We start from the raw sequence: 15,563 nt of genomic DNA on the forward strand, positions 1-15,563 counted from the left end.
CCACCCTGGGCACCCCTGGCAGCGCTGTCCCAGCGCTCCTGGAGCTCTGGCAGCCTCGGGGCCATGCCCATTCCCTGGGGAGCCTGGGCAGTGCCAGCACCTCTGGGGAAGAACCTTTCCCTGATCTCCAGCCTGACCCTCTCTGGCACAGCTCCAGGCATTTCTTGGGTCCTGTCCCTGTCACAGAGTTCCTACTCTGACCAAGCCAAGTGTCCTCAGTGTCCTGCCCCTCATATGAGTTCCTGCCAGACACTTTACCCTCTTTGCATCCTTAGAACACACCAAAAACCCAAATATATCTCAAATATTTAATAGAAATACAAACTTAAATATATCATAGAATCACAGGTTTGGGTTGAAAGGGACCTTAAAGCTCATCCAGTGCCACCCCTGCCATGGCAGGGACACCTTCCACTATCCCAGGCTGCTCCAAGCCCTATCCAACCAGGCCTGGGACACTGCCAGGGATCCAGGGGCAGCCACAGCTGCTCTGGGCACCCTGTGCCAGGGCCTGCCCACCCTCACCTATGTATAAAAATATTTAGAGCCCAGCTCACACAGCCCTGTGGATTTCCTGAGGGAATGGCTGAATTCTTCCCTTGAAAAGCCGTGCTTGTCCAAAACCTCTCCCAAAACATGAACACGGAGCTCCGACCATGTTAAGCACCCCAAGGAGCGACTTACACACAGACGCACCAACGCATAACCTACCTGTCTCCATCACGGCATTATTTCTCTCTGCCTCTGCAGCAGTGGAACGGGAGGGACACAGCCCTGATGGTCACTCGAGTGGTCAACCACAGGCGCTTCTCAGCCACGGTCAGCGTGGCCGACACGTCGCAGCGCAGCATCAGCAAGTACCGCTGCGTCATCCGCTCCGACGGCGGCTCCGGCGTCTCCAACTACGCCGAGCTCATCGTCAAAGGTAGGAGCAGCAAAGCATATTCATGCACAAGGAGTGTCTCCTCCTGGGGGATAACTGTCTGTAAAAACTGGCATTCTGTCGGACCTTCTTTAGTTCGTGTTAAAATAAGGAGAAAGGGTGAAAGTGATGTGAGTTTAAGTTGGTATCTTGAGTGTTTGAATTAAAGCTTTGGACACAGCCCTCTTTGTAAAGTTTTGTAGTAAAGTATGGTGGCTATGGAGACTTTTACTGTAGTCAGCTGAATAGTTTGGCTGTCAATCAGCTTCACGAGCTGCTTTCCTTTCCAGTATTTTATCAGGCAGAAATAATCTTGTGGTGGAGCATTGCATGTCAGCAGAGACTGTTCAAGGCTGCTGGCAGTAAATGCTGGGATTGATTCTGCTGACGCCCTGAAGTCCAGAGTAGAAGCATCAGTAGTTCTTGAAGGGTGTTTGGATTTTAGCCATATTAATTACCATGATTCAAGAGCCAGACACATGCAAGGTGTGTCTTAATCTCACCTTCCTGAGGCAGGTGGTGAAGTGCTATCCTCTATGCTAGGTTCATATTTATCTATTTATTTTTTAAACCTACCTTGAGCTGCACCACAGGAGTGCTCACCGACTCTTAGGTGGTGAGTTCAGATGGTGGCTGGGTTGTTCCTGAGGTACTCTGTGTTGGGGTGAGAGGAATTTGAAGTCTGGGTCTGCTCACAGGGTGTAATTTACTGATTTAAATGGAGGGTATGAAAACAGAGGACAGCTGTAAAACGAGATCTGGTTGTCCACTGTTCTGCTTTCTGCCAACTATCTGTCCTTCGGTGATCAGATGCCTTTGTTGTGCCTTGGAGTGTTGTGTGGTGCAGATGTTTGGACCACACAGATCACGAGGAGAATGCTTGTGCTGGATGCCAAGTGCTTTTCATTCCCACCAGGTGATCTTGTATCTTGTTCAAATCTGGGGGAATTAACTCACGATTAAAAGGGGATTGAGCTGCCAGGAGTGGCACACCTAGGATTGTACGACAGCTAAACAGAGGGAAAGCAGCTTTCCAGGGCAAGCAGCTGTCAGACCATTCCTGGCTCAGTTCTGTACCTGGAATTCACAGAAAGAGCAGGTTGGAAGAGACCTCCAAGATCATCGTGTCCAACCCAGCCCCAGCACCCCAACTAAACCCTGGCACCCAGTGCCACATCCAGGCTTTGTTAAACACACCCAGGGATGGGGACTGCACCACCTCCCCGGGCAGCCATGCCAGAGCTTTATCATTTTTCCGTAAAAAACTTTTTCCCAATACCCAACCCTTGGTGTTTCCCTTGGTGCAGCTTGAGAACTTCATGTTTGTTGATACAAACAAGGAAAAAAATATAGAAGAATAAATTAAAACCATGAGTGGCTGGATGTCCACAGGAAAGTTGTTGATGGCTTCACTGCTGGATTGCTCAGCAATGCACCCACCTGGAAGGAACTTTAACAGGATCAAAGTGTTGTGGGAAGGTCCCATCCTGCTCTTCATCCCTGATTAGGAAGCAGGTGAGGTTAAGTGGTTCATTTGAGGTCAGTTTGGTGCCACCCTGTGACACATCGGGCTTCCAAACAGCCTGACTAATTTTAGTGTGAATAATAGCAAATTTGTAATTCATGTGCACAGGCGGAAATGAAAGCAAATTGGAATTGTTTAATTTTGAAGAGATGATTATTGAATTGTAATAATGTACTTGAGCATACATTCAACTAGCCTGTAATTGAGATTTTGCACAATTGATAGTCCTGCTCCTAAACCTGCTAAATCCAAGCTAAACCTCTGCTTCTCACGTGCTTTCTCTTGATCAGAGGAACATAAAATCAAAGGGTGTTTCTTCAACAAAGATTAAGATTTAAAAGTGTGTCTATGTAATCTTTTTAATTGAAAGATCTGTTTGCTTCTCTATGCATAATAAGTTTTATTGGAGTATTTAGAACAGAAAGTAGTTTACATTTCTCAATATTGAATAAAAAAGTTTGGTAGATATCAAAAGAGAAGTTTTGCTTTGAAATGTGCATACTCCTAAACCCTAAATTGGACAGTAAATACCTGTTTCAGCAAACGGAATGATCAGTGAAATTAAACACACCACCTTGATTGTCTGTGGGCACCTTCACTATGAGCAATGTATTATTTAAAAGAAATTACTGGCAATTTTATACAAAGGAATATAACAGTATTAGTTCCAAATTATTCTGGTATGTTTAGTGGCAGGAGATACATTTGTAATCCTGTGAAAATGCTGTTCTCTAGGCAGCTATTTGCTGCGTGTACTAATGCTTCTCTGTCTTCTGGCTGGAATAAATGACAATACATTTATTCTTCTCTTTGCACTCTCCAATCATAATAGCCAGGCCAGAAAAGCCTATCATTTCCATCTGCCCCCCTTGCCATCCTTTGGTGCTCCAGTGGAAATAGCTCTTCTCTATTTCTTCTCTCTCACATATAGTAATTTAATACAATTTTGTACAGGGCAGTTTAAAAAAACCCCAGAGATTCTCTGTCTCACTACACTGCTCACACCTGAATGGAACATTTCCTGCCTGTAATTTTCTTTTAAGTAAAAGCTGTGTGGCAGTTCCTCGTATTCTGAACAAAATGTAAGCCTTGCTTGTATAAAGATTGTTTAAAATACTGTGGAAATGGGCTAGAATTTCATTATTTAAGGTCTGTATTAATGCTGGTGTCCTTCCAGGACACTTGTCACATTAGGTAAGGCTGTGGATAACATTTTAAACTCTGTGGGGGTGTATGGAAGACCGTTTGCTGTTGGTTTTTTATTCCTTGATCCCTTTCAGGTACTCTGGATGTCCAAATTAATCACTCAATATATCAGAGCTGATAAACAGGGAATATTACAGCATCTATATCCTATTTTTATGAGCCAGTTTTTCTGAGGTTTTCACTCTCCAGAAGCCTCTCAAAATGAGTTTCCTGCTACCTGTTGCTACCTTAACATCCTTTCAAGGCTCCTTGGATTTTTGTGGGGTCTGTTCTGCTGCTCCAGGGGTAGGAGGAGCCTCTTGAGCCTCAGCCCAGCCTCTCCACAGACCTCCAAGGAGATGTTCTAGCTCTCTTCAATTTTGTCTTAGTTGATTTTCAAAGTGTTTGGCTGGAAAAAATACCCTGTCTCTTACCTGAGAGCCTTGCTGTCATCACTGTGATATCTGGGACAGCTCACTTTTGCTTTTATCAGACTTTTGTGAGTCACAGGAGGAGCTGATGTCATGAGTGATACCAGAGGGAGAGGTGGGCTCCTTGTCAGAGCTGTTTATCTTTCTCTCTCTGGGTATTTTCTGGTGTGATGCTCGTCACTGTAATTCCACCATCTGTTTATTAACTCACCAGGTACACACTGAAATCTGCTCGAGTGATTGAGTCTCTTCCTAAAAGCAGGCACCAGAATTTACAAAATAAAAGTAACCCCAAACCACAAAACAAAGGAAAACAACATAGACAAATGCACTAAACAATGAACTGAATCAAAAAAAACCTGTCAAATTGCTGGAGTTGAGATACTCAGGTGTGAAAAACATGATAAATAATTTCCTATTTAAATAAATCCTTACGTGGAATCTTCTCCAGTATGAAATACACTGTGAAAAATTTCAGATTTACAGTTCTAAGACAGACTCATCAAGAAAAAGCTCTACAGGTACTTTGGTCTCTCAGTATTTATTACTAGAGCTGACTCCAGAATAGTTTCAGTTAAATATCCAACAGCAGGAAGTCCCACTAGGAGAAAGAATTTTCTGGAGCTTAAAAGTCATAAGAAATGAAAACATCTTTGTTCTTGACCTGAGGCTGATCTTGGGCTGGAGCTGGTTCTAGAAATGTCACATCAGGCTCTCCATTGATTTCCTTGCAAACAAAAAGTTCGGTGTGGGTATGGAAGTGTGTGATCCATGTGTGTGTAACACACTCTGGAATGTGCTCCTGGGATAAAGAGATAGTTCCATGTAATCATAGGGGAGACTCACCAACTGCAAAGTTTTTCACTTCCTATGGAGCTGTTATGGAGAGATGAGATGTGATGTGATGAATATGAAAAAGACCCTTTAAATATTTTCTGTATTGGTTTTTTTGGTTCCTTTTTTGGTTTTTTTTTTTTGTTTTTTTTTTTTTTTTGTTGGTTGGCTGGGTTTTGTTTGTTTGTTTGGGATTTTGGGGTTTTTTGCTTTTTGGGGTTTTTTTTTAATATTTTCATGCCTGATACACAGATAGTTCTATACCCTGAGATATTAATGCCAAATGTGCTCATTAAAATGGACACAACATCCTTGCCATCATGGGGTAATATAACCTCTGCTGGTGATGCTCAGGTCCCCATACTTCACCCAGGAGATGGGGTGTGGATATGAAAAGTAGGTTCAGTATTGGAACTGTCCTCTTTTCCCATCAGGGTGGCTGGAAGACCACGTCCCTCTGTCCCTTAGAACTCTTTGGGAGCCAAGCTCAGCTGTGGCACGTCTGATTTAGATTTTACTGCTAAAAAAAACCATTTTCCCCTTGTGCATTAATAAGCAGCTGGCAGATGTGAAGATTTCTATCTGAATTTATCAGGTTCATCCAGATCACAGAAGTTTCTGGGCACGTCTGAATTCATCTGCCTGAGTTTTGCACATTAATCAAGGCCCTCAAAGCTATCAGCCTGTGAGCAGGAGTCAGTCCCTGGCTGGTGCTCCCAGCAGAGTCAGGACACTGATAATGAGCGTTCCCTCGGGCTGCCTGCTCCCTCTTTGCCTGTTTCCCCCCAGATTGCACAAGTACAGTCGGTGTCCAGTGCTGTGCTGTGCTGTGAGAAGCTGAGTTCACATCTGCTAAAACACCTAATGATGCAGCTCTGAGCACTACACCCAGCCTGGGAGGTGCATCCAGGCTGTTTGTGCTGCCTGTGAAATATCTGAATGAGGAAGAGTGGCTCTGTCATTAATAGAGTGTCTGGAAAAGCCACTTCTTCCTTTATTTCTTTGCAGTCATACTGGCGTAGGAAATGTAACAATCCCTTTGTTGGTGTTAGCTGGTAATTACCTGAACTTGTCACTGCTCTGTTTAATTCAGTGCAGCTCAGTAGCTGTTGCTTTAACTCAGTTTTAATCATGGGGTGGGTGTGTGGTAAGAAAAGAGGAGGCAAAGAAAGTACAAGCACTCCAATTTCTCTTCTTTCCATCCAACTTCATAGCTGTGAAGCCAATGAAGGAGATGGAAGACAAAGCTGTTGTACTGTAGATTTTCAGTAGTATGAAACATGAGTCCTCTCAAAAGGAAATATTTCCTTCTCCTTATGTTTAACTTCCAAAACAGAGCTGGGAAATGAAGCCATTTCCTTGAGGAGAGATAAATGTGCAGTTTATAGAAAGGATCCAGTTGTCAGCATTGCATCCAGTGCCACACAGACCTGCAGTAATGGTCCAGAATATGTTTGCTGGTTTCTCTTGTTCATATTAATCAACAAGAAATATGTTTATATGTGTAAACAAACACATTCAGAAGGAATACAAAGCCACCAGGGATACAAGACAAGTCCATAAACTAATATATATTTAATATATATTTTTCCCAACTTTTTTTTTTGTTTTGTTTTTTTTTTTTTTTTTTTTTTTTTTTTTTTTTGTTTTTTTTTGGTTTTTTGTTTTTTTGTTTCTCTCTTCAGCAGCCTTTTTGGTTCCTGTGAAAGATGAGCAGGGAGTACTCAGGGTTTAAACTTGACCTTGTTTCTAACAACATGGGAAATGATAATGGCTCTCCTATCACACCACTAAATATATGATATACATGCAAACTTTTTAGTTTCTATTTAGAATTATTAAGGAGGTTTAAGGCAACTGCATAGAGATTAACTCAGGACTGTTGATGCTCAGAAAAGAACATAAACTATCAAGAACACAGCCCTCTGCCTTTGGTACCTGGAAGTGTCCTTGCAGTGAATGACCAGCAGATACGTGGCATTATCAAACAAACCTGGCAGCTTTTCATTCTTTGTTCCTTTTTAAAGTACAGATTTTCATGCAAATTGATTGTTAATGATGCTCATGTGACATTAAAATTCAAAATTACACTTATTTTTTTGCTTATGACTGAACTTAAAGACTTAGCAAGAAAGATGAGTCACATTCATTGTTAACTCTCTTTTGCTCATCCTTCCTCTGCCTGCTTAAAATTGTAGGGAAGTTATTAATGGGCTTCTCCTGAAAAATAAGATCTAAAGCTCTTCCTAATTTATCCACCCTGTGGTTACAATGCTGTTAACTGCTTTCCATTAAAGAAAACTCCCTTGAAGTGTCATCTGTCACCATTGTGGACATTGGTGAAGATTCTGGGATATTTTAGGCAGATTTGGGCACTTATGGGATGTAATTGTTGAGCATGAGCTGTTATCTCAGCAGGGCAGGGGTACCCCTTTTGCAACAAAATCTACGTATTTTGCAGCAGGAAAAAAACCAAAAACCAAAAACAAAACAAAACAACCAAAAAAACCACCAACAACAAAAAAACCTCCCAAAAAGTAATGTTTTACTTGATGTGAAATTCAAGCCACATTTCTTAGTAAGAATAGATTATTGTTATGAGAATCTTTAATAATAAACCTGCAAAAAAAGGGTGTATTTGCAATACAGTGTGACCTGTAGATCCAATGTGTGTGGGAAAAACCAATTAATTTCCAAAGAAAAGAGAAAACTGTTTCTGTAGACGCAAATAACTAAAGCCAATGTGGTTACTGGAACTTTCAAAAATATTTTGCAGCACCAGGTGCTAAAGAAGCTCAGATACTGATCTCTTTCAGGCATGCAGTATTTCCTCCAGCTAACAGGCTTTGTGCAAAATCCTGCATTTGGTGTAGGACACCGAACTAAGAAGTTGAACATCACCTGTGGAAGGGCCAACTTCTGCCCTGAGCCAGGTGCTGATGAATTCCCAGCTGTCTTTTCTTGGATTTGAGTGTTCATTTTCTGCTGGCAGCACCCTGTGAGTCTGCACAGTGCACGGTTGGGTTTCTTAGAATGTGTGAAACATATGCCCAGAGTTTATTTTTATTGTTTTTAAACAAACTGCAAGGCAAGATATAAAACAGTTTAAATTATTTGTTGTTTCTTAACATTGCCCTGACTTAGCTTAGCTTAGCTTTCTTTTGTTTTGTACATCTCGGAGCACTTTGGATTGTGGTGATGTTTAACTCTTCCTTAAACAATCTCTTCTTGTGGGTGTTCAGCCATCAGAGATTGCAGGTCTGGGTGCCACACACACTCTTCTCCCTCCTGCCAACACAACACTACAGACTCTGGAAGTTTCAACTCCTCTGCGGGTTTAGAGGTTGGCATTTACAAGCTGAGCCTCTAATCCTGAAGTAAAAAAGGTTGAAAGTTCATGAGGAAACAAATGATGGGAGCTCTGTAAACACTTGACTGATGATGGGGCTAAGGATACTGGCATTAAGGCAGCTCCAGAATCTTCTTAGCTTCCAATCTGGGAGCTGGCAGAAGGCTTTTGGAGTTTGTCAGTGGTGCTGAATGGAGATCATTGCAGGTGTTTGTGTCAGGAATTCAGGTGAATGGGATTTTTAATGTTTGCATAGCATTTAGCTCGGAATGCTGGAGCTGAGCTGGTTTGCTTTCCGAGCCAGTGTGACTGAACTCCAGGGAGCAGATGATGTTTGCATTTGTCCTGTCTGAATGAAGAGATTGAAGAGCCTGTTGCAGTGTTAAGGAAAGAATGATCACTTAGAAGTTAATTCACTGAGATTGTGAGACCAGGAAACAGCCAGAACTGCAGCTTGGAGAGGAGATGTTGCAGCCCTCCTTTTCCATCTCTACCCAACTGAAGAATGCTTCATTTTTCAAAGTAAATAATTTCCCAGCATCCATTCAGCTGCAAGCTGATAAAATACTCTTCTCATAGAACCAGCCCCTCAAACCTGTTGCACTGCTTTCCAGCTTTGCTCTGATGTGCTGATATTGTGCCATGGTGAATACCTCCTCTGGTACTGGGAGACTGCTTCAGGTCACACCCTCCCCATCACCCCTGTCCAGCTGTGACTTCTAAAGATGCTTAAGATCTAAGACCAGAAACCTGCTGAGCAATGGGATTATGGTTACAGCAAGCCCTGCAACTATTTTATTAATTGGTCTAGGAATCTGAGAACAAAAACCCATAATATGATGTTTCCTAGCTCCCAAATGTCCACACCGCCTGTTGAACAGCTGCACTATTACACCTTCAAGATGAGCAGGAATAGTTTCAAACTAAGAGAGAAGAGATTTAGATTAGATTCTGGGATGAAATTCTTTACTCAGAGTGTGCTGAGGCCCTGGCACAGGGTGCCCAGAGCAGCTGTGGCTGCCCCTGGATCCCTGGAAGTGTCCAAGGCCAGGCTGGATGGAGCTTGGAGCACCCTGGGACAGTGGAAGGTGTCCCTGCCATGGCAGGGGGTTGGAATGAGGTGAATTTTAAGGTTCCTTCCAACCCAAACCCTTCTGTCATTCTGTGATTGTGCTGTGCTCTGGTGCCAAGACACACAAAATCCCTGTCTAAAGAAATTATTCCAGTCCTCTTTCTCCTTTTTTTTTTTCTTACCAGGTTTCTTTCCAGTGCATCTCTTGCCTCTCTCTTTCTCAGCAGGAAACTTTCCATCAGTGCTTGTTTGCATGTGAGGAAGATGCAAATAGCTGCAAGACTCGGGCTCTCTCTGTTTGGATCCCATAAATCAGACTTTGCATATGCTTTACTGTCCTATTTGTTACCCTGCAGCTACTACTGACTTACATGACAGACTACAACTTACAAACTGTTTGTTCCCTCAGCAGGGTACAGACACAAATTAAAATGGAAGAAGTTTGGATTACTTCTACAATTTTCTCTTTTCTTTCCTTCACGTTACACAAAACCCTCTTTTGCTGCTGCTGCTGCTGACTTTTTGATTGACCCTTGTGAACACTGCTGACCATATCCTGCTGCCTTTTGATCAGCAATGGGGTATTACTGAGTCTTCTGACCCAGATTGCTCATCACATAGTGATTTATCACTATTTCCCATGATTCTGAGGTTCAAACTCTAAATATAAACACTTTTGTGCTTGCTCTTACATTGTTTTCTCCCACCTCCCTTTTAGTTAACCTCACCTGTGCTCTACTTGAGGAGCCTTGTAGATAATTTGGTTTCACTTGTGTCAAGAATATGGTGCTTCAAGGATGACCCAGAATTTTGGTACCTTGATTTATTTGCATTTTGGTGAGGCCATTCAGAGCATGCAGCAATCACTCTGCTTGTGGAAGGTTTTATGCTCATTGTTGTAGTCAAAAACTGAACTGCTCTTGAGAATTGAAGTCTTGTCATAAACAAGTATTTTATATACAATTATATATATATATATATATAGCCACCAGGATTCCTTAAGACTGTTTCATTATTTTTCTCTTACAGGATTTAAAATGGAGTGATTAGGAAAAATACATTTTTTGTCTTCAAGACAGAACTTTTTCCCCACATGCATGGTCCTCTCAAAGCCTGTCCAGTGGGACTTGATTCAGCATTAGTTGACACTGCATTTAGTCAAGGAGACTAAGGAAAATCATTCTGGTATTGAATTATCCTCAAAATCACCATAATGTCTTTATATCTCATCTTTATGGAATCACAGTAATGTTATAGTCTTTAGAGTGGGATTATTGGTGTTTCCTGAGCAAAAAGGGAATTTTAATAGCCTTCATTAGAGGTGTGGTAGTTTCATTAGGGACTAGGCTATTCTCTCTTCCAGGATTACTTTCAACAGAGAGGATGAGAATTTTCTGTGTAGCTCAGCCTCAGGTGTAGCAGCTCTACAGTCATAAGGAAGTTTTATTATTTTTCATATATCTCACTTCAATTACAGCTGTCATGACAGGAAGAAAAAAATGTTTAATCTCATTCGACATTTTGTAAAATGCAGGCCACAGAACTCACAAGTCATTCCTGCATCATGAGCACTGCTGTGTAAATAAAGCAGAGGAGTCTTCAAAAAAGATAGTGATTGAAAGGTTTTAAATTATAGAAAATCTCACCAGCCTTAGATAAGCTCTTTAAATACTTAATTATCTTCCCTGTGTAGCATCTATACCTTATTTGAGTGGGATGTTTCCAGCTTTTGCAGCTAACAGATCTTAAGCCTTTCTTCTAAATATAATCAGTCTTGAAGTGTTGAATGTGAACCTGTATTGATCACAATCTTGGCTTTCTTTGGTTAATTTATGTGTCTTAATTGTCTTCACAAGGTCCCTTGTTCTGTTGAAGAACTGCTGTCAGTTCTGGGGAAAATATATCAATCTGGACTTTCAGGTATTTTTATGAAATATTTTCTTTTGTTTCCACAATGAAGACGTTTCCTTACCAGCTTTGTTCTCTTTCTCGCTGTGGAATGGGGAAACCTCTAAGCACATGGATTTTATTAATATTTCTTTCCCCAATTCTAACACAAACCTCTTCAGCAGAGACAAGGAAAGGCACTATAAACGTGTCCTGCATGGTCAAGGAAAAGCACTTGTTCCATGATCAGAGTTTCAAGCGACAGGAGATCATTGCCTACATGGTGAACTTCTGCATCAAACAGTAACAAATAATACATGAATTATTGAGAGAGTATCCTGGAGACCTCACAAATAACTAATGGAGACTGGATGGAAGTCACTAGTTTTCAGTTCAGGTGTGGTTAAGTGTAACATTATTATTAATCAAACCCTTTTGGTGTCAGTCCCAAAAAGAAATCCCCGGAGCCCACCCCAGAAAGGAATTTCTGTGCCACAGAAAAGCTTTCTCAGCTGGGACATGCGGGATTTTTGTCTGTGCTCCTGCACCACGTTTCTAACCCTGCACTCCATGAGGGCTGAACTTGTTCCACAGCCCCAAAATGAGTGCCCTGGCATGTTAAATTTTGGGTATTTTGAGGAAACATGGGGACTCCTGCTGCACCTACTGTGGCAAGCCTTTGGATCTGTACATGAGTGCCTTGGGAGTGCTGTGCTGTTTTATCAACACAACTGTCCAGCAAAAATGGATTTTCTTACCAGGTTTCTCTCCAGTGCATCTCTTGTCTCTCTCTTTCTCAGCAGGAAACTTTCCATCAGTGCTTGTTTGCATGTGAGGAAGATGCAAATAGCTGCAAGACTCGGGCTCTCTCTGTTTGGATCCCATAAATCAGACTTTGCATATGCTTTACTGTCCTATTTGTTACCCTGCAGCTACTACTGACTTACATGACAGACTACAACTTACAAACTGTTTGTTCCCTCAGCAGGGTACAGACACAAATTAAAATGGAAGAAGTTTGGATTACTTCTACAATTTTCTCTTTTCTTTCCTTCACGTTACACAAAACCCTCTTTTGCTGCTGCTGCTGCTGACTTTTTGATTGACCCTTGTGAACACTGCTGACCATATCCTGCTGCCTTTTGATCAGCAATGGGGTATTACTGAGTCTTCTGACCCAGATTGCTCATCACATAGTGATTTATCACTATTTCCCATGATTCTGAGGTTCAAACTCTAAATATAAACACTTTTGTGCTTGCTCTTACATTGTTTTCTCCCACCTCCCTTTTAGTTAACCTCACCTGTGCTCTACTTGAGGAGCCTTGTAGATAATTTGGTTTCACTTGTGTCAAGAATATGGTGCTTCAAGGATGACCCAGAATTTTGGTACCTTGATTTATTTGCATTTTGGTGAGGCCATTCAGAGCATGCAGCAATCACTCTGCTTGTGGAAGGTTTTATGCTCATTGTTGTAGTCAAAAACTGAACTGCTCTTGAGAATTGAAGTCTTGTCATAAACAAGTATTTTATATACAATTATATATATATATATATAGCCACCAGGATTCCTTAAGACTGTTTCATTATTTTTCTCTTACAGGATTTAAAATGGAGTGATTAGGAAAAATACATTTTTTGTCTTCAAGACAGAACTTTTTCCCCACATGCATGGTCCTCTCAAAGCCTGTCCAGTGGGACTTGATTCAGCATTAGTTGACACTGCATTTAGTCAAGGAGACTAAGGAAAATCATTCTGGTATTGAATTATCCTCAAAATCACCATAATGTCTTTATATCTCATCTTTATGGAATCACAGTAATGTTATAGTCTTTAGAGTGGGATTATTGGTGTTTCCTGAGCAAAAAGGGAATTTTAATAGCCTTCATTAGAGGTGTGGTAGTTTCATTAGGGACTAGGCTATTCTCTCTTCCAGGATTACTTTCAACAGAGAGGATGAGAATTTTCTGTGTAGCTCAGCCTCAGGTGTAGCAGCTCTACAGTCATAAGGAAGTTTTATTATTTTTCATATATCTCACTTCAATTACAGCTGTCATGACAGGAAGAAAAAAATGTTTAATCTCATTCGACATTTTGTAAAATGCAGGCCACAGAACTCACAAGTCATTCCTGCATCATGAGCACTGCTGTGTAAATAAAGCAGAGGAGTCTTCAAAAAAGATAGTGATTGAAAGGTTTTAAATTATAGAAAATCTCACCAGCCTTAGATAAGCTCTTTAAATACTTAATTATCTTCCCTGTGTAGCATCTATACCTTATTTGAGTGGGATGTTTCCAGCTTTTGCAGCTAACAGATCTTAAGCCTTTCTTCTAAATATAATCAATCTTGAAGTGTTGAATGTGAACCTGTATTGATCACAATCTTGGCTTTCTTTGGTTAATTTATGTGTCTTAATTGTCTTCACAAGGTCCCTTGTTCTGTTGAAGAACTGCTGTCAGTTCTGGGGAAAATATATCAATCTGGACTTTCAGGTATTTTTATGAAATATTTTCTTTTGTTTCCACAATGAAGACGTTTCCTTACCAGCTTTGTTCTCTTTCTCGCTGTGGAATGGGGAAACCTCTAAGCACATGGATTTTATTAATATTTCTTTCCCCAATTCTAACACAAACCTCTTCAGCAGAGACAAGGAAAGGCACTATAAACATGTCCTGCATGGTCAAGGAAAAGCACTTGTTCCATGATCAGAGTTTCAAGTGACAGGAGATCATTGCCTACATGGTGAACTTCTGCATCAAACAGTAACAAATAATACATGAATTATTGAGAGAGTATCCTGGAGACCTCACAAATAACTAATGGAGACTGGATGGAAGTCACTAGTTTTCAGTTCAGGTGTGGTTAAGTGTAACATTATTATTAATCAAACCCTTTTGGTGTCAGTCCCAAAAAGAAATCCCCGGAGCCCACCCCAGAAAGGAATTTCTGTGCCACAGAAAAGCTTTCTCAGCTGGGACATGCGGGATTTTTGTCTGTGCTCCTGCACCACGTTTCTAACCCTGCACTCCATGAGGGCTGAACTTGTTCCACAGCCCCAAAATGAGCGCCCTGGCATGTTAAATTTTGGGTATTTTGAGGAAACATGGGGACTCCTGCTGCACCTACTGTGGCAAGCCTTTGGATCTGTACATGAGTGCCTTGGGAGTGCTGTGCTGTTTTATCAACACAACTGTCCAGCAAAAATGGAGGGTGAATGAAAGGATGTTGTGTGAGTGACCTTGCTGTTCTGAGAGCTCTGAGCTCCAGCCCTGTCGCCTTTGTTCTCAGCTCCTCAGCAAGTGCTGCGGACTTCAGGAATTTATCCAGGAGGTGAAACTCCCAGATTTGCAGTGGGATTGTAGTATTTTTTTTTTTCAGAATTCCTTCTATTTCTCTCCATATTTCTGCCTTTTAACTCTGACAGGAATAAAGCACAGAAAGTATTCTGAGATCTGGCAACCAGACTGTCACCAGCAGTGAGCTGAGCTGCTGCTCTGGCCATTGTACATATTCTTTTGGAGAAAATGAGTCTCAGATTTGGTTTGGTGCTCTCTCTCCCACCCTTTTGCTTTCCCTTTTTTCAGGAATAATGAATGGTGGTTTCAATTCTCCCCAGTTTCTCGCAGGCTCTGGAATGCTTTTTGTGAAATCCCAGCACCTACCACCCATCATTGCAGCTCTCAGGGTGAACAGCACACTGTGCAGCATATTGGAATTTCTAGCATTTATTACTGCCTCAAAATGCATTTTGTGAAAAAAGAAACATCTGATCTTTTGGTGTAATACTGTGGAGTCTCTCTGAGGGAACAGCCTAAATCAAGAAGTATGTTTCAAGGCTGAGTTTTAAACTGGAAATAAACAGAGATACAGCCCAGGAGAGGGAAGGCTGGAAGGAGTGTTGTGGTCTGCAGGGTATTGTGAAACTCTCTGTATCATAAAAACCTGAAATAAAAAGAGAACTATTGAGTGGTAAAGAAAGATTCACCTTAACTATTATCAGGCACTTTTGGTGTGTCTGCCTGCTCTATCTGGGACATTAGATTACTAGGCTGCTTGTACTACTATTGCTGACTTTTTATGGGAGCTGTGGGGAATTTTTGGACCAAATCCTGAAGTTTTCTTCAACCCTATATTTTTTTTTTTTTAATGTGGGCAGCGAGAGGGAGGGCTCCTGTCACCAGAGCTGTCACCAATTATCACCAAAGGGGACAGACAAATGTGATACAGAGACTCCATCATCAGAAGGCATGAAAAGGCATTTTATTATTAGAAATTCACAGTTCTTATAGAAACAATGGTGGACCTAAGACCTGATTGGCCTTTAGGAATTTTCTCTCCCCTGTTGGTCAAGAAGGG

General features: G+C 41.4%; 1 protein-coding gene across 1 annotated transcript in view; it reads left to right on the top strand.

The window, feature by feature from the left end:
- Nucleotides 1-15,563, top strand: part of PTPRT (protein tyrosine phosphatase receptor type T) — a 439,432-nt gene that overhangs the window by 174,354 nt on the left and 249,515 nt on the right. The window contains exon 6 of the mRNA XM_041478701.1: nt 751-925. Coding sequence (XP_041334635.1) covers nt 751-925 — 175 coding nt within the window. The remainder of the gene's footprint in view (nt 1-750; nt 926-15,563) is intronic.

Source organism: Pyrgilauda ruficollis, unplaced genomic scaffold, assembly GCF_017590135.1.
Source record: "Pyrgilauda ruficollis isolate IOZ18807 unplaced genomic scaffold, ASM1759013v1 scaffold46, whole genome shotgun sequence".
Classification (NCBI taxonomy): Eukaryota; Metazoa; Chordata; class Aves; order Passeriformes; family Passeridae; genus Pyrgilauda; species Pyrgilauda ruficollis.